General features: G+C 38.7%; 1 protein-coding gene across 4 annotated transcripts in view; it reads right to left on the reverse strand.

The window, feature by feature from the left end:
* The window catches only part of LOC140326391 (major facilitator superfamily domain-containing protein 12-like), a 209,809-nt gene that overhangs the window by 102,061 nt on the left and 80,310 nt on the right, over positions 1 to 27,438 (reverse strand). For 2 of the 4 annotated variants that reach the window (XM_072404941.1, XM_072404939.1), the window contains one exon: positions 8,777 to 8,815. The exons of the other annotated variants lie outside the window; for them this stretch is intronic. In XM_072404941.1, the coding sequence (XP_072261042.1) occupies positions 8,777 to 8,815 (39 nt within the window). The remainder of the gene's footprint in view (positions 1 to 8,776; positions 8,816 to 27,438) is intronic. 4 annotated transcript variants of the gene reach the window in all.

Consider the following 27,438-nt stretch of genomic DNA (forward strand, 5'->3'; position numbering starts at 1 on the left):
TATATATATATATATATATATATATATATATATATATATATATATATATATATATATATATATATATATATATATATATATAGCAGCAGGTGAATTCTCCATTAGGTCATTGGAGGAGGAAGTCTGCAAGAAAGAAAAGAAATAGAACATAATATTAAGCATAATAACTCTTATGTTCTCCGTTCAGTTTCCTGATACACCTGAAGAATTGCTGGCCATCGCTTCGGACTTTCACCAGTTCTGGAGCTTCCCTAATTGTGGAGGAGCAATTGATGGGAAGTATGTAAGGATCACCCCATTTGCACCTTCCTAGAAACAGACAAACTGTAGAAGGAATGAACGTTGTTTGTTGCAGATAAAGCATTTGCATTGCATGACAAATTAATAAAACCATTCCCCCAGAAGAATTTGGACCAACAGAAAAATTTTTTCAAGAAAACCGAAACAAGTACTTGCAGTACTTCAACACCACTGGAGCAGTGGAATGGCAGGATAGCATGACATTTTAGAATTTAGACCACACTGTTTGTTTGACTGCAATAAAAATCTGTACTAAGGTTTTTTTGCTTTTACATTAGTCCTGTGTTTTCCTAGATTGTACAATAAAAATATTTTTCGGTAACTTACCTGCTCGTGTCGTGAAAATATCAGGAGTCTCATTAACGCTCTGTGTACTTTCCCCTGCATCCTTGTTCTCTTCTTCCAGGCTGCACACCGATGGACGACCTTCATCTTGATCGGTTGTGAAAGACAAGAGGTTAACGTACCATAATTTAGGTACAGATATATCTTCTGTGCCAGTACCTGACCACTGTGAAAGCCTTCACTTCGTTCAATTCTTTTTTGAACACGGTGCGCAAGTTTTGGATCTTTTGCTTCAAATAGGTAATGTTGGCGGAAGAATTTATGCTTTTGCAGAGCTCAACCATAGTATTGTACGCCTTCATCTTTAGGTACCTGTTTGCATACTCCCTAGACTTCACCTTCCACAGACAGGGATGGGATCTTTAGGTCTCAATGAACTCACCCATGAAGTCTGGGTTGTTGAATGCATCATAGGCCATGATCTCTGCAAAACATATAAAAAAATCATTAGTTAACTTATACCACTACACACTGAAATACAGCACAAGGACAGGCAACGCAGCAACACCTACCTTATAAGAATGTTCGTTCCGAAATAAATTTGAAGCAATGGCCATAGCTTGCTGCAAAGTTTGCTTCTTTTCCAGCTCCTCTTGTTTTTATTTCCAACTCCTTTTTTGGGTAAGGCTTGAATTAATCGTGGATGTTGCAGCAGGTGAATTCTCCATAAGGTCACTGGAGGAGGAAGTCTGATCGTACGAAATAATCATACGATTGAATGTTCAGAATGCACGCGGATGACCTTGAACGGACTGGAGATTTCCCAGTACACCCTGCATGTCCGGTCACTTCCTGTCACATCATATCCTGTCATACTTGGGAGAGATGCCACAGCCAAGACACAGCCTTTCCAGGAGAGTATCACTAATGACTCATAAGGAGATGGAGGTGATGGTGGCCATTCTAGAAAAGAAAGATTATGATGGCAGGAGGGCTTATTACTCTTATCCAAATGTTAGGAAGGATCAAATTTTGGAGACTGTGCAGAGCAGGCTGGAGGATAAATTTGGTGTTCACCCTTCTAAGGACCAGCTCAGAAAGCGGTGGTCTGACTTAAAAATCAGCGAGAGGGTCATGCTGGATGTACTAGACGTGGCATCGCCAAAAAACGTAAGTACAAATAATTATTGTTGACTGCGCTTAGTAAATTTAACAGGTGTGTTTGGAGAAGGGGGGGGGTAATTTTCTTTTTTTTTTTTTTTTANTTTTTTTTTTTTTTTTTTTTTTTGTTTATGATTTTTGTTTTTTGTATTAGGACGACGAGCATTAAAAGAAAACAAGGTGGCCAGAGATAGAAGGTAGGATACTGTTAGATATTCAAGCTTAAAAATGTATTGTGATGAACGCCCTCTCAGCCCACACCCCTGCCCATAGACTTTCCAGCACACTGAGCAACAGTCCACGCACCAGCAGGCTGAAGAGGGCCGCCACGGAGCAAGGTTAACCACTCTGGTAACCCTTGCCACACACCATCACAAGTACACTGCCACCACATGCTTAGACGGAAGCACACACTGATACCCTTGACAACCAAAGTTGTGCTTCTGCTTCTTTATTGTCACTCAGACAGGAATGTTTCAGAAATCACAATGCTTATAGTAGCGTTTCGGGTTAGCAGGTTACACTATTTCTACTTAGAGCATTCAGAGATTCAGCTTACATTTTTTATAGTGTTTATTAGAAAAATTATACAAAAACAACAGTGCATAAACAAATTATGGAAAAATATAGACTAATCTAAGAACAATACCAGAACAATAGCAGGACTATAGCAAGAGCATAAAATAAAAGGGAAAACTGTGAAATAATACTTAGGTAGAGTTGATTTGCCTTGGTCCAGGTTGCTGTGTAAAGTCTAAGTTATTAGGCAGAGTCACTGGGCTTCCTTTAGTGCTCAATGTGTAATGCCGTTGTCCTTAGCAACAAGATGATATCAGTGAGAGCTGTCTCTGCTAGAATTACATGGCTTTTTCTAGGCCAACCACAGAGGTGGGACTAATACAACAATCCAATGACAGTATGGTGGGGTCTGTCTGAAGGGATGTGACCACATGGGTTATGATGCTCTGTGGACACTTCCCACAATGCCCTTGTTTTGGCCATTATTATTATTTTACAAGTACAGGTTTTATGAACTGCCAACCCCCAGATTTTTAATCACCACAAAATAAGGAGTTCACAGAGACCAAACTAGGCATGTCTGGGACTTATGGTTCACCAGGACAGGCTAACTATGGTTTCCAGGCTTTCCTAAGGCCTTGAAGACTAGTTCTTGGTCCCAAAATGCTCACCATAACAATCCAACTACAAATCAGTCAACTACTACTTTATGCAGAATGGTATATTGGAAATATATAATTGGAAAGGATTGGGAATAAATGTGTTTCAGAATACATCTCAGAGTTCAATCATGGCCACTCTGCTAGCCTTATCTGAGGTTTATGACCCCTGGAGACACAAAACTACAACTTTTACAATGGGTGTTGGAAACTGGAGGATACTGGTTGTCAGATCAAGAACTACCTGATAAGGGGAAATTTATGACCCTGGTCCATTAGAGAAAACATTTCCAACAAACACATGTTAAAAGGAAGACCATTTGTTATATTTAAAGGGAAAATCAGGACTTAATGTTTTCCACAATATCACATGTATCATAACATACATGTTATGAAGATTTAATTTTTTTTTCTACAGAGTTGATTATGGTTTCCCCTACAGAGCATATAGAGGAGGAACCTCACCACTTGAAATTGACCCATGTATGCACCAAAAAGGTAGCGAGATAGGTTTAATATGATTATGTGTAAATTATGGTATTCATTTTTTTTTTCTGTACAGAGCAGGGAGGCAGAGCAGGAAAGGCCTGAGCCCCACACATCAGGCCAGATGGAGAATGTCAGAAGTTTGAGGAGAGGAGTACCAAAATCTGTTGGTAAGCATTCAAATATTGTGCATGCAAAAAAATGTGTCATAGCCATGTGTCAATTTACCTTTATATCTGAACATATCTGAACCTAATATGCTTTTTTCCCCACACAGATGTTGTTTTAATGAAAAAAAATGATGTCGAAGATAGTCGCCCTGCAAGTTACCATGCAGAAAATGTCAAAGGCCCTGAGGGATGCAACTAGAGACCTGAAGGCACTCAAAAAAGATATGCAGCAAGCCCAGTGGAAAACAATTATTGTATTTTCTATTTATTCTTTTTTTTGGTTTTATATGTTTTTTTGTGTTTACTAATAAAACTTTTGTATTTTCAAAAAAATGCATTGTGTCATTCATTAATACTTGACTGCCAGGTAAGTTTTAAAATTGAACTGCGCTAGAAACTGACACAGAAGAGGAAGGACCGAGAACTGTGCTGGAAACTGAAAAAATTATACACATACTTACACACAAACATATATAAACATACACACACACTCAGAACATTCATGAACACTGTCCGACTGTACCCACAGTAGATAGCTTTTCCAGCGACTTTCCTTGCTCGTTGGTGTCGTGCACTTTTTTTTAACGTTATCGTAAGAATGGTCGTTAGTCGCTCGTTTCTAACGATTAATTGCACGTGTGTACGCAGCCTTAGAGTAAATTATGTATTGACATATTTTAGATTCATACACAAATATTCCAAATGTTCAAAAACTGTGTATCCCCTGTCCTTTTAGTAATCAGAGAACTGGGATACAAATGGCTATACAAAATATGCGGTAGCATGAATGGTTTTTACGTAACTGTGTTCCCGTATATGTCTCACCGTGTTTCGCCTTGGAAAGGCTTCCTCGGGGGTACATTACTGTATACGAATATTGGTCAATATATATAAAACATATATGCATAGAAAAGTACTTATTACGATGAAGATACACAAAATGCAACCAGGTATGAAATATACGTTGTAGTACACTCTGTGTTGTCAAGGGTATCCGTTAAGAGCATAGGAGTTTAATTGTATTACAGTTCACATTGTGTATTATAGATTCACAATAAATATGGTTATGAATGTAATATGGTATAAATATATCAGTTCATTCTTGGCTGGTGAAACAAGTGGCTTGGACTCAAGTGGAGTTAGAAAACACAGTTTTTGGATATTGCGCATTTGGGAGTTGTGTCTGCTTGACTGTCAGTTTTGATTTAAATAGCTTTTTTTCCTTGCTGACCTCAAAGGCGGAGTGGTCAATGTTTGACCTTGAGCTTGCTCACTCTTGGCTGGTGAAACAAGTGGCTTGGAATAAAGTGGAGTTAGAAAACACAGGAGTTAAATACTTATAGTAACCACAAACTGTAAGTAAACTTTTATAACAAACATTGTAACTGGGAAAATGAGTGGTAGCAAGGCGGAAGGTTTGGTTCAGTGCACAGTCTGCCATATGTATGCACAAATGGAGCAACAGCTCCTAGGTGAATAGCGCTGTGACAGATGTGAGCAACTCGTCCTTGTATTTCGTATTGGAAAACTGGAGAAGCACATTGCAACACTGAAATCACTTGATCACCTTGAGAGGGGTCTCCTGCTCCCTGAGAAGGTAGTTAATGGCTTAGAAGGGGAGGGTGGAAAGGTTAATCAGGATGCACATGTAGGGAGTTGGGTTACTGATGTTAGAGGGAGTGGTAGGGGCACCCAAAAAAGGAAAGTCAGCCCTGTGTTTTAGCACCCTAACATAGTTATGTGAAGATGTGCAGGTGGTAGACCCAGAGGTGGCAACTCTAGATGTTACTGCTACCCCTAACAGCCAGGAGAGCAGCCCATCTAGTAGGGGAGGGAAATGCGATTATGTGTAATTTTTCACATGACATCAACTCATAGATTTTCCAGGAGAGGACGTCTGAGAAGACCCCCCCCCCCCCCCCCTCCACCCACCCAAACGTCCAATCAAAATAAAAAAAAAAAATTAGACCACTCATAATCCTGCTTTCACATTAAGGTAGTAACAACCATAAACTAACTCAGCTATGGGTTGTAAAATCCTCCATGCACATACTGTTGATTCTGTGGAACCCACCCAAACACTCCTTGTACAAGTCATATGAACTTATAAAAGTTTTGGGCCTGTGAGTTCTCCCCCCACCCCCTCCCCCCATTGCACAGCTACTCTTTATTTGATGTATATATTGTGTTTGGACGTGTACAAGCTCAAATAAAGCTTGGGGCCCGAGAACTCTTTAGGATGAGATAAGTTGATGTAAAAAGTTTAGGTTGAAAATCTATTGGGGTTTGGCAGTATCAAATGGTAGTGTGCAGGATTGTATGTATTTATTTGCGAGCATATTGTGGGGGATTGTAATATAGTGTTTTTGAGCACTGCGTCGCAATTCCATGTAAAAATGTACCCTGACTGTATTGTTTTTTTTTTTCATGTGACTAATAAAATGTATTATTCAATCAAAAAAAAAAAAAAAAAATCAGACCACACATAATCCTGCTTTCACATTAAGGTAGTAACAACCATAAACTAACTCAGCTATGGGTTGTAAAATCCTCCATGCACATACTGTTGATTCTGTGGAACCAGTAAGGTACTGTAGGTGGGATGGGGCTTTTCCAAAGAGTGGCAATGCAGGCTTTGGCAACATTGAACAGATCAATAAGGAGAGTTTTTTTTTTTCATATTTTGAACATACAGAACGTTTTAACGAAATTTGTTTTTTTTGGCATACCTCTACTTTTTCCAACAAAGTCCTCATGATTTCAGATCAAACTTTCTACAGATGGTTTACCCAACTTCCTCTCCCTCCTTCCAATTCTTCCAGCTCGTCCTGAACACTTTATCCCTTTTTTCTTAATCTTAGAACAAATTATTGTGTGATGTAGCCGCTAAATAAAATAAAAGGTAGCCAATCTCACTGTGCATGCATGAGATTAGCTTCTCTTTCCCCTGGTGGAAAAAATGCCCCTTCTGTGCATGCCTGAAATCGGATACAAGGAGCAGCCAGAGCCTCCAAGGATGCATGAAGTAGGTATCCCGGGAGGCTCAGCACTCCCATTAAGTCTTGATCACCACAGCAATTAAAAAAAAAAGGGTGCTGCAAAAAAAAAAAAAAAAAAAAGTTTTACCTTAATTTAGAAGGGTTGTCCACCCTTTCTTAAAATTAACAGGATTTATATAGCGTCAACATACTACACAGAGCTGTAGGGGTTGCAAATTACAAATACAGACATTGACACAGGAGGAGGAAAAGACCCTGCCTCAAATAACTAACAATCAAGGGGAGATATGTAGGGGTGGGAAGTAGTGAGGGTTTCAAAAGACAAAAGAAGGTAGGTAGGCAAGTTGGAAAAATAGGTTTTGAGTGCTTTTTTAAATGAGCAGAAAGTAGGTGGGACAAGAACTGTGGAGGGATTTAAAGGCAAAGCACAGGAGCTTGAACTTGATTCTAAGGTCACTCACCATCATCCCTTTACACTACTCTTCTGCATATATGGAATTCATTTTCTCTATAAACATTTGTAAACCATTCTGGTAAGTGCTGGGCCACCTCCCTGCAAAGCAGCTCCATTCCAGCCCTAAAGGACACACCGGGGTCAGGAGGGACTATGCACATCTCCATTTTCTTCAACCCTTCCATGTAAAGTAAAATTGTTGGGTTTAGGCCCGCTTTAAGTAAGTACAGTAGTTTACAGGAATACAGGATTCTGATACAATTGGACTATGCTGCCACCTTCTGGAGGATTTGAACACCAATAACACAATATTGAGTTCTGCACTAAAATACAGTCTGAGCCTATTTGCAATATATAACAGATATATCATAGTTTTTGTTTTAACAATGTTTTCCTTTGTAAAACCCAAAAACAAAATAGTATATTGCAGAAACAAAATTATATATAGCAGTTTACTAGCATTTGGATGTGTTTTTTTTTTTTGCAGGATTTCATTTCTTTAGTTTTACTTATTGATTTTGTCAATGATAAACTTTCTGTCTTAGGGCAGCTAAACTCACCGCACTGTATCAGTTAAGGAGCAGAGCTGATCAGCCCTAAGCTGCTTTTCTGATTCAGACTACTTACATTTGCTTCTTTTCATCTTCACTACATAAAGGGAAGTTGCCTTGTAGTTCACAAAATAAAGAGATAACATTGTTTGAAATGTCTATTTAGTCCACAGAAAGTTAGAAGGATTTCTTAATGCATCAACATATATTTTTAGGTAGTAACGTACTTACTGCACCACAGTCAAAATTGTAAACAGGTAAACTTTAGGATAAAGGATGATTTATAAAAATGAAACTCCTCTAAAACATATGGTTGTTGCTTGCATAAAATATTAAAAGCTTCACTAAAACAGAACAACTGTTGGAACAAACAAGCATATAATGAGCAGTTCAGCTTATAGAGCGCAGCAGTCAAGAAATAAAAACACAACGTACAAAGAGCACTCAGGCAATTCACCAAAGCAGATAAAAGGAGTAGTCACAAGTATACTATGTACAGAGCAGCATACAGATTGCAGTGGCTAAGGGTATAGAGAAGTGTTAAATATTGTTGGTCATTGGGGCAAAAAATAGTCTATTGTTAGTTGTCATTTGAATGAACAAATACCCATCATCGGAAGCCAGGAGGAATGCCGTAAACTTGGTTCTCAGTGGTTGGGAAAATGCCATGCATTCATGTTCAGTGGGAGGAAAAAATAAAGATTGTGGGGATATTTTGTCTTTAGGAATGGAGGAGTTGCTTTCCCTACCTTTCTACCTTGAATTTCAATTTTCACACACTTCAGAACTTTTCCCATGCACGGAGCAGAGGTAAATGTCACCTTATTTCTACCTCCCAGGTATTTTATAGAACAGAAGATAGGAGAAGTAGTAAAGTCGCTCAACTCATTTTGATAGGTTTGTGGGATTTCCACTGTTTCCCTAGCATTTATTAGTGCTAATACACAGTGTTCCAGCACTGGGCCCTTACTGCCAGGGTTAATGACTTTACAGGATAAAGGAAGCTCCCACAGGATCCAAGGTACATGACAGCTATGAGTGCAGTCCAGATCAGTGGCAACTCTAGGAGTTTAAAAAAGCAAAGCCTGGATGCAGAAGTAATAGCTGCACATTAAGCTCAAACCTTACGGAGTATGCAAAGCTATTACAGTGGTATAGAAATGAACACAGAATAGTAGAAAAAAATTGTCACCGGAGAAAGGGGGAAAATCCTTTGCCACTCTTGACACACCTAGAAGAAAAAGTTTTGTGTGGAGAAAATATTAAAAAATAGAACTAAAGGGAAGGGAAGGGGAAAAAAAGAAAAACAAAATATTATAAAAGTCTTAGCTATTGGGATATTGCTATAGGTTTAATAAACTAGTTGCAGAGATCCTGCTGTGCTAATAGACCTAATACTTGGTGACACACTTATAAAAGAAACACTGCAAATTTAACACCAAAACGCTTAGCAACATGTGCATAATTGTTACCCATGGGCAAATCTTCATATCCCCATTACAGACCCCTGTCCAAAAGCCAACAAGTCTAGTTTTGTAAAAACTGGTTCTGTCCAGTTAAAAAAAAACACCATGAATGACAGAAAACACATGGTGATGTCACTGCTGCTAAAATCCCCTTCCATGTTTTAATACCATATAACTTGTCTTTGTTAAGGCTTTCCAAAGTCCTCTGTGTCCCATATTCACTTTTACACCTGAGCCAAATGGTTCCACCTGTTAAACTTTAGTGCATGTGTCTCTCCAGCAGGTTTAACCCGGTCGCAGTGCCCAGATGTCGTTCCTCCCCTACCCACCTCTCATCTGCAGCTCTAACCCTGTTGATAACATCCCCTAAAATGTCATCACTGTGGAATCATTAGAAAATAAACTTTGCCACTAAAACTAATTTAGGGTTCAGTTATGTGTAACAGGGCAGGGCCATTGCAGTGAAATGTTAGAGGGGTTTAGCAACAAGTGTCCCCCACTTGCATCTACATTTTCAGTTGCCTTACACCTCACAGCTCCAGAGAAGTTGTGGTTCAAAGATGAGAAGCAGACAGGGTAGCATAGTATGACAGTTATAGTTTAGTGAAAGGTAGGTATAAATTTAGGGGCCCCACCCCAATCTTTCTCATGCAGTGCAAGGTGGCGCTGGAGGGAACAGTGAGCATCAGAAAGGAAACCCGAGTCAGAGTGGGACTCGAGCTTGGTTTGTGGATGGAAAAACAATTTTCATGAAAATTCCTTTTAACTAATTATAGCCTCAGTGGCACATTGGAAGTTAGGCTGAATTCATACTGGCGGAAAGGTTGCATTTAATGCTTCCTCATGCCAGGAACCACTGCTGTTGGAAAAACTGCTAAGTCTGAAAAAGCTTAGCAGTTAATGCCTGAAACCAATCCCAAGTGCCTAGCAGTTGCTTTTACATTTGGGAGTGGTAAATGGCAGTTTTTACTGCTAATGTGAACTAAGCCTAACTTGTTACACTACATTTATTACACTATTACATTACAAGTGATTACGCTCATAAAACAGAAAATAGGAGGTTGGGTCACAATATATGAGCACTGGACAGCTGGGGCATAGTAAAAAAATGGAAAAATTGGACATACTAACGGGGCAGGCATTAGAAAGTTGTAACAAGATACAATCGGGAGCAGTACATTTGCTGCATCTTGCCACTCCCACTTTTGGACCGCCAGGCTATAGCTTCCCCAGGCTGAAAACCTTTTCTGGTGAAAACACTTTAGTGGATCATTATTGAGTTAATTATAACTTCGGGGCACAGTTTTGTTAAATTAAAACCAATGTTCACTACATATTTCTAATACAATACAAATACATTTTAAATACATATACAAGAAGGCTAAATGGAACCAGAATATTCATATTAAAAAGCAATTTACTTTCAGCTCTGGACAGTCTTTCCATAAAATCTGATAATCAACCCTCTGTTTTGGAATCTTCATTTGGATACTTGCAGCCAATTTTAAACTTTTTTTTCAAACCTAAAAATATGGCTTCTCTGGCATATGGATATTCAAACTTTTAATATCCCTGTAGCACAGGCCACAATTTCTCGATTAGTGGTAGTCTGATAATTAAATCTGATCAGAACTCTGATCTGAGCTACTCTAATTTTTGATTGAAATCCAAAAGAGAGATCAAATTCTAAATTTTGATATCCACAGCAAGCACAATATTACAGGAAAGCAAGCACAATATTACATTAAGTGCAAATAAGGTCTCTTATCCCATTTATTACATACTTGTCATAATGAGACTTCTCCAAGTAAACTGCATTCAGGTGCACTTTAATGGTTTAAGGGTTTCTGGTGCAGAGGCAATCCTCAGAGGCCCTCCAGAGTTTAGGCAAATGCAGAGTTAAAATGGCATTTATCTCTTAACCATATACTGTCATTGCTAAACAGTCTACAGTCTATATATAGTACCCTTTTGAACTGAAACTCTATGCATCACAGCTATCCTGCACCCAAATATTTTTTTTAAACATTCTTTATTTAGGATTTTTAATATTACAAATAAACAGCAATAAACGTACGCATGTAAAAGGAAAATTGAACAAGGTAAATATACAAAATATAGTAACGCAATCAAGTACAGAAAGGAAAAAACAAAGGCAAAAATGTTAGTACCATCAAAAGAACAGGAACAAATAGTGCTCCTGTAAAAAAAATACAAAAAAGCTGTTCTTATGGAGGGAGAGGAAGAGGGAAGAAAGAGAGGAAAAAAAAAAGGGGGGAGGGGGGCAATTATGTTTATCACAAATGGTCATTGACCCTGTAGAGAGGGGCCCAGGTGGTTTCTGTATTCCTGAGAGGAGGAAAATTCAGACCAATAATACCAGGTGTTATATAACCTTCTATTTGTACCCCTGGCAGAGAAAATAAGATCCTCTAATTTATGGATCTCGTAAATTCTCTGAAACCACAGTCGTACGGGTGGGAGGCTCCGTTTTTCGCCAATAAGTCGCAATACATAATGATGCTGCCACTATCATATATCTCATCACTGAATTCTTGTAAGTTTTAGCTGAGAAGGAATTGTGCTGAAGGACAAAAAATGCTGGATCATTTGGTATATGTGTCTGTCATCCATTGGGGTATTGATCGTACTATATCCCAAAACTGACCTAGAAGGGGGCATTCCCAAAAAATATGTAACAGAGAGCCCACTTCTTCCGAACATCTCCATCACTTATCAGACTCATTCGGGAAATACTGATGTAGTTTATCTAGGATGAGATACTATCTAGAGAGTAATTTATAGCTGAATTCCTGAAATCTGCTACTAATACAGACTGAGTCCAGAGTACCATCTTCTCTCTCTGTGCCAATGAAAATTTATTTTCATTCAGATCATGTCTGGCTCTGCTGTTTCTCGATGTAAGTGCCAAAACAACCCTGATTCATTTTGTTATATCTCTGGCAGTTTCCCAGTCCCATTCCCAGTCAAAAGGCTGATGTCAGCACGTTTGTAGAGCAAGCCTATTTGGCATATTTCAAAGTTAAACTTGGTGATCAAGATAGACCTTGGGCCCCTCATAAGGTGTTGAAACAGTGTGTCGAGGGTTTACAGATGTGGATAAGGGGATCACGTGATAAGATGCCATTTGGTATACCTATGGTTTGGAGAGAGCCAGGAGATCATTTCAGTGACTGTTACTTTTGTAATAGTGAAAACTTCAGGATATAACAAAATAAATATAACATAGTATCCTAGTCTACCATGGGCTATACTCCCAGTACAAATGTGCTGATGTTCACCCTTTGACTGGGAATGGTGAAACTGCCACAGTTATAATAAAATGAATCGTTTGTTGTTTAGGCACTTAGGACGAGAAACAGCAGCGCCAGATATGATCTGAAAGAAAGGAAATACGTGTGTAAGTAGAAAAATAAAATTTGCTTATTCACTACACAGAGCAGCACACAACCTCTGACCACGCTGTCTTGCATGTAAATGATTGGCCTGTACAGTAATCGCATTATTATAAGCGGTAGAGAAAAATCTGACGTGATAGAAGAAAACTGCACTCTCAGAATCAGCATACCTATTTTAGTTTAAATAAGCCTCAAAATTGAAGTCAACAAAAAATTTGTTCAAAATTGTTCCCCAGTGTTATCAATCTTTACACTGATGTTTTGCATTTTATATATTAAATGTAGCATTTTTTTCATGAAACTTCCATTTGCCTTCTTTTTATTCATACTTTTTTTTTTTTTAAATAGGAGTTCTTCAAGAAGTTGTTTAAATGACCCCAATCAATTTTGCTACATTTGTGGTGAATATTCTCAGCAAAAACAGAGAAGAAACATACCAGAATTTGTGAAACAAGCATATCTTGCATATTTTGGTATTAAACTACGGGACCAAGATAAATATTGGGCTCCCCATATGATATGCCAAACTTGTGTAGAGTGTCTGCGTCAGTGGAAAAATGGAAAACTGAAAAGTATGAAATTTAGTGTACCTATGGTATGGCGAGAGCCCAAAAATCATCAGAATGATTGTTATTTTTGTGCTGTGAATGTAAAAGGTTTCAATCGTTACAAGAAAAACACGTGCAAGTACCCCGCTTTGGAATCAGCAAGATGAGCTGTGCCGCATGATGCTGATGTTCCCATACCAGTGTTCAGTACATTCGCTGATATTCCTGTATGTGATAGAGTATATACAGGGTTTGGAGAATAATCCAGGAGATAGCAGTGGAAGTGAATGTGAAAGTAGTTTTTCATCAAACCAGCAGTTCTTCCACGATGCCTAATGATTTAATACGTGACCTAAGTCTGTCAAAACAAGCATCTAAACTTTTAGCATCCAGGCTAAAAGAAAAGAACTGTGAGACCGGATGTTAAAATAACGGTTTATAGGACAAGAGAGGTGACACTCCTATCATATTTAAGTGAAGATGGAGACTTTGTGTACTGTTGTAACTACTAGCCCATATGAGAGTACCAGAATACCAAGCAGAAGACTGGCGGCTTTTCTTAAACAGTTCCACTTGAAGTTTGAAATTTGTTTTACTGCATAATGGCAACTGCTATGCGCCAATTCCAATTGGTCACTCAACAAAACTTAAAGAAGAATATGAAAATATCAAAATGGTCTTACAAAAGCTTTGCTATCATGAACACCAATGGTCCATTTGTGTTGATTTAAAAATGGCAAACTTCCTACTTAGAAAGCAAAGTGGATACACAAAAGTATCCAAGTTTCATCTGCTTGTGGGATAGCAGAGCAGGATCACTGGAAAAAAAGTGACATGGCCTCCAAGGGAAAACATGAAAAAAGGTGCAGCGAACATCAATAACGAGCAATTGGTTGACAAAGAAAAAATCATTACCCCTCCACCACACATAAAGATTGGATTAATGAAGCAATTTGTTAGAGTGCTGAACAAGGACGGTGATTGTTTCAAATACATTTGTATGTGATACATTTGTATTCACTCCTGGATTGAGTAATGAAAATTAAAAGCAGGAATCTTTGATAGACCCCATATTCGGAAACTGATAAATGATTCAAATTTCACAAGTTACATGACTGATACTGAAGCTTCTGCCAGGCACAGCTATGCCATAGTTGTCAAGAACTTCTTGGGTAACCATAAAGCACAAAATTATGAAGAACTGGTACAAAACTTGCTCTTAAACTTTAAAAATGTGGGTGCAACTATAAGCATTAAGGTACACTATCTCTATAGCCATTTTCAAAAATTTCCAGAAAACCTTGGCAATTTCAGTGAGGAACGGGGGGAGAGGTTACATCAAGATATAAAGGTGATGGAAGAAAGGTATCAGGGCAGATGGGATAGACACATGATGGCACACTACTGCTAGAGCCTTCAACGTGATTATCCTGATCATCAGCATAAAAGAAAATCTTACAAACTTGAGTTTTTTCATTAGTTCTGTAAATATAATGAATATAGAATATATTGACATTATTTCAAAAATGTAGTTTTGTATACATAGGCATATCTAGTTTATAATTTTGCTTAATTTTCATGTTTCATTAGTAAGAAGAAATGGGCTAATTAATTTGGGTGCTTTATTAGAAAGCATCAATAGTGTATTTCAACAAACAAGCAGAATTGCTCATAATATTATACAAAAATTTTTGTCTAAATACCTAAGCATGAATGATTATTAATGTTTAATTAATTGTTTCTTGAGAAAAACTTTTATGGTAAAAAATATTGTGTTATATTTAATTTGATAACAAATGCATTCATTTATGAATAAATAGGGGTCCAAATTTTTTGTGAAGTTTGGTTGCAAAAGTGTGAAGATTATATGAGAAACCCTGTAATATGTAAATGTATTTTTCATGTTGATTGAAGAAAGGCAACAAACACGCCATTTAACCACAGAACTACTGGCTAGGAAGCTGACGCTCTACTGTTTTGGCCAGTTTAAACAAAAGTAAAAAAAAATTAAAACAATAAGGTTTTATTTATTGTTTTTATCGAGTGGCTTTAAAGTAGTAGCATGCATAAAAATGTATATAAAGTATAGCATGCATAAAAATCAGGAAAAGGAACTTTACCACTTAAATATGAACCACATTCTTTGGTAGTTTAAAAAAAAAAACACAAACCTTAACTACATAAACAAAAACAAAAGCTGGAAAACCTAAAACAGCTTATAAATTAAACTTGGAATATAGTTGTAGAGTAGAATAGCAGTTAAACGCAATCCAAAACTAAATCAATGTAGTGTTCCAAGAAACAGAATTGTTTCTGCCACTTCCTCTTTCAAAGAAGCTCTTAAATCTGACTTGATTATTTTTAGAGCTGAAAATAGTCTTTCAACACTGACTTGGATGGGTGGCATTGCTGTTATGGTTCTAGCCACATCACTAATAATCTCGGGATAAACAAGGATGGCTTCTTCTACAGTCAGTTTCGATGAGCGACCATACTTTTCTACTTGAAATCTCTTTATTTGGACATTTTCTGGTTATTTATCTTTCATGCATATGCAAAGTCGCTTTACTGTTGAAAGTTCCATTTTGTCCAAGTAGGAATCAAAGTCTATTTCTTCATTTGAAGAGGATGATCCTGAGTTACCAGTGCTTATAGCTTCATCCAGTGCTGGTGTTTCAGGTAGTAATCCCTTCATGTGAACTGCTACATCATAGAGGGCCTTTTTTGCAGTATCAGTCCGGTCATAGATTAAAAAAATTCTGCTCATTGGATCAACATAAATAGCAGATAACAAGATTCAATAATCCAGTTGGGGATTCTCTTTTTTCTTCATTAAAGATACAATGCCATCAGCTATTAGTCCTCCACTTTTGTTCAGGCAATATATCAAGCTCTTCCATTTTAAGAATTTACCAGATGTTAAATCTTCAGATTGCAAACTCTTGGTGACAGTAAAGGGGTTAAAAAGTAGATTTTCCAGTGCTTTTACTTGTGTCCACTGGCTTTCAGTTAATTTTTATTGTCCAGTTCTTCAAGAAGGTCTTTTAGTTCTCTTACCATCAAATAAGTGCTTCCCCAGCGTGTTTGATCCAAAATTGCTCTTTTTCCTGCACGTCTTTTCTAAATGGCATCTGTTTTAGGGACCCTGGCTGCAAAAGTTACTTGCCTCAATTTGCCAATTAGAGTAGCTGCATGACGATCTTTCAATCCAACTCCTATTGCAAGTTGCAGAGTATGAACAGCACAACGCATATGTTTATTAGTAGTACGCTTAGATGCTTCAACAATGTTATCCAAAGAGTAAAGTGCTCATAAACAGCAGACTTCATCATGTTCGTTGACAAACTTTCTGCCATTGTGAATGGAGTGCCGCTTTCACTAAAATATAAATATATTCTACTAACTAGCAAATTCTTTGATTTAAATACAAACATACACATAGTCTTGCACTATTGCAAACATACATACATACAACACGGCACTATACACACAAATAAGCACTACTGCACTACTACTTAGACATAAGTTGTCCTATAACAGAAAAACATGCACAAACATATATACTATACACACACACACACACACACACACAGCCCTACATTTCACTCAGAAACACACACAATATGCACTATACACAAACATTCATACATTCCTGCACCATACACACAAATATACTCATAGCCCTGCAGTTTTATCCTGAAACCTGCACACAGCCTTCTATCATAGTACACACAAGCAGCCATCCAGTTTTAAAATAAACAAACACAGTTGATTCCAAAAAGCTGTTCCTCCAAGTTCTAGGTAGATGAGCAGACGCTGCTGCCTTTATCTTTGTTTGCTGATCTTCTGCTGAAGACAGGGCAGTGGGAGGCTCCAGGGCCAGGGGGGCCACTCAACCCCCCTAGCGATCTAATTCTGTCCTTTTTTGTTTGCATAGAAATTTTTGTTTATATTGTGCACCTGTAATTCTTAGACCTAACTCCTGGGTATAATAATTACATTTATTTATTATAATCATAAATTATAATTACATAAATATAAAATCATAATTATAAAAAAAAATAATGAAATAATGGACCACAACATTGTAATTTAAAAAAAAAAAAATTATTGATAAATATAAATTAAATGCAGATTTTGGAAAAAAAATTTTACATTTTTAGTAGACATCCTAGGTGTGAAATATTTTGAAGCAGGGTGCTGCACAAAGTCCAAAATCACAGTCAGGACAGTAGAACCTGGTTTCTTTGCATTTCTTCCTTACTCTGTCATCGGTCTTTGAGCAGCAAACCATGCACATCCTTGTAGGCGCTGGCTTTTTCTGGGTTGGTGGGATGTATTCAATGAAGTGATGACCGGTCAGGCATTCTGGGTTGACAGCGGTGGAAGAACAACGTCCAGGTCTATGCATAGCCACTGATGGTGTTTGGTGGTTCTTGACTATGGATTCGGAAACTTGCAAAATGAAGTCTGAATGATTCACAGGCCTCTGACTATTTTTTTTTGTACAGAATGTAGGCATTCCATAGGCACTGCTCAACTAGATGCCTGAAAATCTTCTTGTAGTACTTCCTTTGCTGTTCCCTCATCGGTGGGTAGAATGTCATGGTTTGGTCAGCTCTGTCGACACCTCCCATGGTGTTGTTGTAGTCACCACCTGTGGCTTCATCACTTCTTTCCCACATTTTGTGTGTACCAGAATGGTGGAGGCATCATGGACAGTACTCATCAGGCACACATTTTTCTTGTCATGCCATCTCAGGGCCATCATCTTGCCTTTCTGTCAGGCAACAATTTCTCCTGTCTTCAGCTTCCCTTTTACAAACAGTGATGGCAGGTTGCGCTGGTTAGCCCCAACGATTCCATAGGCATCTGTGTGGCAGAAGGAACTCATAAAGCTCAGGAGAGGTGTAGAAATTGTCAGAGGTGACACAATAGCCCTGACCTAGCATTGGCTCAATGAGGGATAGCACTGAAGATGTTGCCAATCCATAATGGCTGTTACTGGGGTTGAATTGTGTCCCTTTTCCAGTGTACAGTACTGTATTCCGGATGTAGCCAGATGCGCACAGCAAATACGTTTTCACGCCAAATCGTGCCCTCTTTGACGCAATGTACTGCACCCAGCTGAGCCTCCTCTTGTAAGCCATTAGACTTTCGTCAATGCTGACATCTCTTTCTGGCACATAGGTTTGCTGGAAATTTTACAGAATCATCTGAGACACTTCCCAAATTTTCTTCAGTTTAGGTGCAGAATTGGGTAGCCTCATCTAATTCTTCATTGTTTGCGAAGTGAAGGTATTTTATGATGAGGGAAAAGTGGTTCTGGCATGACTGTGCCAAAGAATGGAGTGTCAATCATTTTATTCTTGGACCAGTACCACTTCTTCATGGGTTTGCCCACAACTCCCTGAAGGATCAAGCCCAAAAACAGCCAAATGTCATCCTTGGTCACAAGTTCCCACTTTCTGCTTCTTGCAAACCTGTTGTTGTCTACTGTACCTGCATAAAACAAAATAAAAAAGGTATTTTAGGATATGTTCTTTATAGTGTGAAGAATGCAAGTAATATGTTAGCAAACAAAGAGCAGCATATATGTTAGCATAAAAAAAGAAAATTAGCAAAAATATTTCAAAAAGTTAGCAAACACATAGCAACACATGTTGGCATAGAAAAAATGTAAAAAGTTAGCAAACACAAGAGCAGCTTACCTGTTTGTCTCTGGACAATTTTTTCGAAAACTTCATCGGTCAAAAAAAACTTCAAGTATGCCAGGGGGTCGTTGCATTTAGCCTCAATTTCCATCCCAGGTGCGCCTGTGAATGGAAATTTTGGCGGTGCTGCCTGGTCCGCATCAAGGTAAATGGAGCACCATGTGCGCACAGCACTAACCTTCACGTTCAAAATTGTAGCTCGGTTCACTTTCGCTGTCTGATGACAAATTTCCTGGTTAATCACTATCGCTCAATTTCACAAGGGACTCCAAATCGCTATCGCTGCTTTCAAATTCCTCCAAACAGCGCTTGCACCAGCGAGATGCCTTTTGGATGTCATGTGGTCTCCAGCAATCAGTCAGGAACAATCAAGTTTAAAGACAAAGTGATGAAATTATACATTCAGGAAGTGATTTATGAGTCTTTAAAAGGTCAGATCAAGGTCAGGGCTAATAGTAGGCAAAATGTAAATCAGGGCACTGGGCAATGATGCTTGGTGCATTAACATGTGTATTTATACTTTTATTATATGTTTTGTAGTTTATTTTACTGTAAAAAAATTTTTAAAGCAGATTACGCTTTCCTTTCCTATCCCTGAAGATCACACCAGACCTTGTATGCACAGATGGAATGCACCAAGGTAGCCCACCAGACCCTGTATGCACAAACAGAATGCACCAAGGTAGTCCAGCAGACCCTGTATGCACAGATGGGACCAAGGACTATACCTTGTCTGTGGAGAAATTCTCAGGGAATATTTGCAGAAGTAATTTTCAGGGATAGTCTGCCCAAAAAGTCTACACAGAGACAGTAGTGATAGGGTAGTTTCAAACTAGCATTTGAAAACTGGGTTTGCCAAAAGAAAGGTAAAAACACATTTACTGACCCCTTCTTTTTTTCGGAGAGTCAGGCTCCAGAGGACGTATTGTTGGATAGGAGAGGGGGCACAAACGTTTTCCTATCCCTGAAGATCCCAATTCTAAATGTGTGTGTTTATTCTATATAATATATATATATATATATATCATTTTTTTAAATCATTTTAAATCTTTTGGCAGAGCCCCAGGGTCCACTGAGCCCTATTCTGCTGGTGGTCTGCTCCAAAATGTTTAAATACACTGTAAAGATTAATAATTTTCTATGAACACTCACATTAAAGCGCTGGTCCTTAAAAAACAGGGTCTGCACATTTAACAGCTGGCAACAGTGAGTGGTACTAGTACTGCTCATTGCCATCCCTATTCATTTCCTTTGGGACTGCTGCAGGTAGAAGCTACCATGTAGCGTGTCCTGAGAGGCATTTACCTGGTGTAAAGAAGACACCATCAAGGGCATTCTAAATTTTGTATTGGGGGTCAACCCTACTGCTCCCTTATGTTTTGATTGTGTGCATAGAGTACCCAGAGCTATAAATGCACCTCCAGAAACCTACAGAAATGTTATATGTCATCTCCATCATTATTCCGATAAAGCAGTGCTACAAGAAAACTGAGACCTCTAATGGCAGCTTTATGAGATGCAAGCATTCCTTACAGGTGGGGCTTACCTGTTTGTCTTTTTGCACAAAAAGATGATAGATCTGCTACAATGCATTTTCCAGAAGACCTGGAGACTTTCTGCACTACTTTGGGTATATCAAAAGCGCCACTCCCAGGTTGGCAGCAAGAATTCCCGGGCTCCCCAATGGCACAACTGTTTTGGCAGAAAGTTCAACGTAAATGGACTCGCCTACAAGCACCCACTGCAACATCCTCACCTGGCAGATAATGAACTTTGTCTGATATATATATATATATATATATATATATATATATATATATATATATATATAGTATGTAGATAATTTCTACTATTTTTTTCTTGATGATTGTTAGATTCATTTCATGTTTCCCCTGGCTCACCAGCTGCACACACTATGTGACCTGTGTTTTGAGTGTATCTTACGTTTTGTGAATTTTTTTTAACTGCCTTATTTCCAAGCAAAAGAGGTTTCATTTTTTTTTTAATGTAACATAGGAGAAATGTGGTACTATAATATTTGGGATTACACAGCATTATCATCCATCTGGTTCTGATTTTATGTTAAGATGTCAGTTAGGCCTACTAACTTCAATTTCGTACAATGTGAAGGGCTTGCATTCCTCTTTTAAGCAGAATGTTATCTTTTTACAAGAGACACATCTCTCTTTCCACATCTCTCCATTCTAATGTCCGCTTCAAGTCAAAGCATTACCCCGAATGGCTTTCACATTCTGAGAGATCAACGGTAGTATCGATTGTTTTTAAAAGAGGTTTGCATTTTGAGGTGCAGGACTCACCATCTGACCCAGAAGGCCAATATTTATTTTTAAAAAGGAAGTTATATGATCACCCTTGTATTTTGGCTAATATTTACTGCCCCAACACACAACAAACCGTTTCAGGAGGGAATCCTATTGGTAATAAGGGAATTCAACTTGGTATTGGAAACTTCTTTAGATATGTCATTTGGCAGATCTTTGCTGCCATTCTGGCAATTACGCAAACTGAAGAAACTATTACAGATGCAGCCATTGAGGGATGTGTGGCAGCTCCTTCATTCCGGAGACAAGGACTTTAATTTTTACTCTGCTGTACATGATGCCTATGCAAGAATTGACATGATTTTTTTGGTCTTCATCTTCTCTGGGGTGTGAGAAACACTATGTGTACTATTTCAGACCATGCAGCTGTTTCTGTGGATATTCAAATAAATACGTTGGTGCTATCATCTTATAGATGGAAATTAAATAAGTCTTTAGTTAATGATTCTGGGATAGAGAACCATATTGCTCCTGATTTGCATCACTATTTCAGTGAAAATGCTACAGCTGACTTGTCCCAAGTTTATGTATGTAAAGCCCATAAGGCCACTATTCAGGGCAAGTTAATTGCTCATGGTACTCGTAGAAAGCACAAGAACTCTGCTAGGCTCAGAGAAATTCTGGCACTCGACTCCTTACATAAGCAAACACAATTGCAGGAACATGCAAAACAACTGACTCAGTTAAGGCACCTATTAAAAAAGCTTCTGGACCTTAGGTTCCGTTATGTTATTTCTCAAGTGACCAAACAATTTTATGAATGGGGTAATAAGCCGGGCAGGTTGCTGGCTAATGCCCTTAGAACAAAAAAGCTGCCTCTTCTATCTCTAAAATTAAGATTGTGACAGATGGGAGTGTGCATGCCCCACCTGTGATGATGGCAGCAGCCTTATCTGCATGGCTCCCCTCTGTTTCCTAATCTGGCTCCATCACAGCCCTGACACGGCATCCAGCACGATCTTCAGAGGTGGTATATTCGCCTCACTTGAATCATCCTCGCAGGTATGGTTGGAAAGACAGACGGCAGGCTTAAAGACCGTTTTTCTTGGTCACAGGCACAGGGAAGCAGGCCTAAGATGGAGGAGGTGCGGGACAATGTGGCACATTCCAGGTTGAAATCGGCTCCCAGTTCTTCCCACAGTACTCCCCTTGAGAAGGGTAAAGAATGTTTAGCAGCTGCATGCTCACCACCAGCATCACCAACGCTAAGCTCTCAGGGTTCCAGGTCTCCTCACCCCAGTCCCCACCATGGTATGCAAATAATTGCGTCTCAGGGCTCTAATAGCTCCCCGATTTCTGGAGATGACAAGCAAATACCTGCACAGTTCACACCTACTACACAGAGCTCCCAAGTCCCCCTCAATGTTTATGCTCCTAATTTTTATTCCAGTGAGGCTACATCCATTTCTACTGAAAGGAAAAATAGGCTGCCCCACCACACGACTGCTCTGTTAAAGATTTGAGTTAGATAAAACTTCATCATCTATCACTTCAGAAGTGCGAAAAGATCTTCAGACCTTGGGTGCCCGATTAGATCTAATTGAGCAGAAGTTGAATGACACTATTTCTAGAGTCACTCAAAATACTTCCCAAATTATGGTGCTGGAAAATCAAATTGAGTCTTAAAATTTAACTGGATGACCTGGAAAACCGCTCAAGGCGTAGTAACTTCCGCATTAGAGGGGTCCTAGAGTCAGTGAAAGATACTGTAGAAGCAACTAAGAGATTCATGAGATCAGTATTACCAGAGGTTCCAGAATTGCATTTGGAGCTGGATAGAGCTCATCGAGCGCTGACTGCATCTAAGGTGGATGGGTCCTCCATGTGACATCATTGTGAAACCCCACTACTTTTCCACTAAAGAGAAGCTTATTAAGGCAATCAGAAATATGGAAAACCTGCAGATGGAAGGTCATCCGGTCCAGTTTTTTTCTGAAGGCATGCCCTGAAGCCTTTATTGTAAGTTGTCATTTCCTTTACGGCTCTTCTTCCAATATAATGGCAAAACCTTCTCTTTTTCATCATTTACAGGAGGGGTAAATCTCTTTAACCCCCCTAGCGTTCTAATTCTGTCCATATTTCCATGCAAAAAGCGTTACATTTTTTTGCATGGAAATGAATTTTACATTGTAGGCCTATAATTCACCGAAATATGTCCAATATTGGATAAATTTAAAAATAAACTTCAAATGAAAAAAACACGAAAATCTTAAAAATAAAAAAAAATAGTGAAATGTAATATAACTGTACAGTAGAATGTATAATATATATATATATATATATATATATATATATATATATATATATATTTATTTATTTATTTATTTATTATATCGAGATTTCTTTGTATTAAACTCAATACAGCTATTTTGTATTGAATTCAATACAAAATTATTTGAATTTCCCACCGCTCTTCCTGCCTGCACTGACATCACTGGGAAACCCCGGAGAACTTCACTGCAGTCGTCGGAAGAAGATCAAAGAGGAAGGACGCCGCCCGAGGACCCGCGGGTACCAGCAGGATGCCGGGGGACACTAGTGGAACAAGGTAAGTGGGTTTTTTTTTTTAAGTTTTAGGCCACCCCGAGTGTGACTCAGGATTACCGCTTTTAGCAAGTGAAATCCACCCCGAGTCACACTCGGGATTACCACTGGGGGGTTAAGGAGCTTCATTTACTTCCTCGGAGCACTTCCACACATTCAACACCAGAGGTCCCTCATGCTTCACTTTACCCCTTGTGGCAAGAAAGTGAAATTCTCCTCCAAGACCACTAGTTGTGCTACCTGATCTGTTTTGTAAAGTTTATTTCCCATTTGTTCACCGTTGTTTTTCGCCGTATAAGACGCTCCGGAATATAAGACGCACCCAATTTTAAAGGAGGAAAATCTAGAAAAAAAGATTCTGAAAGATTATTTCCCTTCTGATCACTCATGTGCCATTCATACCGGTATTCCCCTTCTGATCACTCATGTGCCATTCAAATTCCCTTTCTGATCACTCTGTACCTTTCAAATTCCCTTTCTGATCACTCTGTGCTTTTTTTCTATTGTACGGCAGTTAGGACAGGGAACAAGCAGGTGGCGCTGTGCTGGCTTCTTTCGCTTTGTTTTACAGACAGGAGAAAACACGATGCTGGCAGAGGAGAGAAGAGAGACACGCTGCAGCCAGACACACGCAGGATCGGGTATCGGGTGAGTATAATATTTTAAATATTTTTTTTAACACATTTGTCGTATAGGACGCACTAACTTTTCCCCCCCAAGTTTTGGGGAAGAAAAAGTGCGTCTTATACGGCAAAAAATATGGTAAATAAAAAACACAAAAATCAGCTTAAACAAGAATGCATAAAAAAATCAAAAATACTGAAAAAGCAATAACTCTGTATATTGTATACTACTATATTATTCTAAAACACCTCCCTAGTGTGGTAACTTTTTAACGGGGCAGCACAGAGTCCAACGTCACATTCAGGGCAGTGGAACCGGGTTTCCTTCCGGATCTTTTTCCCTGTCCTCCCCTCTCTTGGAGCAGCACACCACACACATTCTTGTGTGTTTTTGGTTTCTTGGGGTTGATGGATTGTACTCCGAAAATGACGAGCACTCAGATGTAGCAGGTTCACTGTGTATGAACCACGTCGTCCAAGTTGATGTTGATTTGCATCCTCTTCTGGTGTTAGGTGTTTCACACATATAGCTTCACAGATTTTCCATATGAATTCAGGGTAGGGTACAGGTCTGTCATTTTGTTTTTTGAATAGAATGTATGCATTCCACAAACACTGTTCCACTAGATGGCGAAAGATTTTTTTTATAGTACTTTCTCTGTTGCTTTCTGACCGCTGGATAAAAAGTCATTGCCTGGTCGGCTCTGTCAATACCCCCCCATCGTGCAGTTGTAGTCGACGACTACCTGGGGCTTCTGAACGTCTTTCCCACTTCTTGTTCTGGTTTAAACAGTGGCGGTGTTGTGAACAGTGCTTATCATGCAGACATCCTTCTTATCATGCCATCTGAGAGCCATCATCTTTCCTTTCTGCCAGGCAACTTTATCCCCAGGCTTGAGCTTTTGTGCAGTGAAATTGGCTGGCAATTCACGCTGGTTAGCCCTAACAGTTCCGTAGGCATCCATTTTGTTTTGTATCAGGAACTCGTAAAGCTCAGGGGATGTATAAAAATTGTCTGTAGTAAGACAATACCCTTGGTTCAGCAAAGGCTCAATAAGAGACAGCACAGAAGACATTGCCACTCCAAAGGAACTAAATCTGGGGTCAAATTTTGTGCCTTTGCCTGTATATATGACAGAGTTCCAGATATATCCAGATTTGCACAGCATAAAAGACTTGATCCCAAACCGTGCTCTCTTGGTCGCTATGTACTGCGCCCAGCTCAGTCTCCCTTTATATGACATCAAACTTTCATCCACACTAATGTCCCTTTCTGGCACATAGCAGGTTTTGAAGTTCTTGATAATCATTTTATAAACCTCCCAATTTTTTTTTAGCTTGGGGGCAGGATGGGTGGTCTCATCAAAATCATCATTGTTGGTAAAATGTAAAAATTTCATGATTAGGCTAAATCGATATTCAGGCATAGCGGTGCCAAAAAAAGGGGTGGCAAGCAGTTTGTTGGTGGACCAGTACCACTTCTGCAGGGGTTTCCCCACCCCCCCTGGAGGATAACAAGGCCCAGAAAAAGCCAAATATCCTTTTGGGTGACCGGTTCCCATTTCCGGGTTCTGGACAAGCTTGCATGTGGAGCAGCCAGCTGTTGCGCTGGATATCTGTTTGTCTCTTCAACTATTTTCTGAATGACTTGGCCATTCAGAAAAAGCTCCAGGTAGGCCAGTGGGTTGTGCTCACAGTGCACCTTTAGGCCAGGCACCCCAGTAAATGGAAACCTAGGGGGCGCAGGCTGGGCCTGATGGGTGTCAATCGCACACCAGGTACGCACATCACTAACCTCTATAGAATCACTTTCATTTGCGTTCTCGGTCTCAGACTCCGATTGAGTGTTGTTTTACCATTTGCTCTCAAAGGTCAAGCCCAGATTTAAAGGCAACTTGATTCATTTGGGAGATTCCAATTTAGCCCTAGACCAAAAGTTAGATAAACCTAATCTTTTAAAATATAATTACCCACCCAAAAATAGTCACAAATTCTAATTGTTTTTAACCTCCTGAGCAGTTAATTTCTGTCCGGTAATATATGTCTAACAGCGGTACATAAAAAGCGCCAACATAAAAACAACCCCCTCCCTGATTACCAAACCCAATTGGAGTCGGCGAGTCTGGAACTTAATTTGGTACTCACCACTAGATATAAGAGAAAAAAAGAGAAAAGCTGGGGTTTATAGGCAATAGTTATATTTAATATTTTCATAGCATACAATACACATCATACAATAATATAACATATGGTTAGGTGGTCCATCCCCTAGCTAACTAAACTAGACAAAGCAAAATGCTGAGTTTGTGAATGTCATAGAATGAAGAAAAGCAATATATCGTGTCGCAACGCCTTTTGCCTGTCTGGGCTTCTTCAGGGGACTTAGTAGCTTCAAATTGTACACTGTATACAGAGAATACATATATAGGGTGTGAATATAGAGGTGTATTAGCATTCTAAATGCATAGAAAATGAAAATAAAATAATGAACAAATAAATCGGTACAAATAAATAATATACCTTTATTATACCACGTTACATTATATATATTTTCAGATTTTTTGAAATGTTTACTCTTAGGGGCTCAATTTTGTTTTATATCACTATTTGCAATCCCTGGTTTCCATTCCAAAGGTGTCTCATTTTTGACCAGCATTACCAACTTTTTTTCATTTGATTTTCCACTCCAGCAATTAACTGTAAGCACATCTTCATTAATCTCCAATATCATTTAATATTTGTACCAACATCACATAATTAATTATCATCATACCTTCAACCTCATATCATTATAATTATCACCTCGCTTTATCGTTCAACACTTTCTACAATATATACATCGGGTACATTTTATGTTCAGATTTGCTACCGTTATACCTGTATATTGTATATATACACATATACTTCTATGTGCTCTACATAATGTCACTGGAATACCTACCAATGCTATTACCATTGCACCTTGATTTTTAACGATTTATTCATTCATAATGGTATTTTATTTTCATTTTCTATGCGTATAGAATGCTAATATACCTCCATATACACACCCTATATATGTAATCTCTGTATACAGTGTAAAATTTGAAGCTAAGTCCCCTGAAGAAGCATAGACAGGCGAAATGCGTTGCAACACGATATATTGCTTTTCTACATTCTTTGACGTTCACAAACTCAGAGAGCATTTTGCTTTGTCTA

This window comes from Pyxicephalus adspersus, chromosome 3 (genome assembly GCF_032062135.1).
Source record: "Pyxicephalus adspersus chromosome 3, UCB_Pads_2.0, whole genome shotgun sequence".
In the NCBI taxonomy this organism is placed as follows: domain Eukaryota; kingdom Metazoa; phylum Chordata; class Amphibia; order Anura; family Pyxicephalidae; genus Pyxicephalus; species Pyxicephalus adspersus.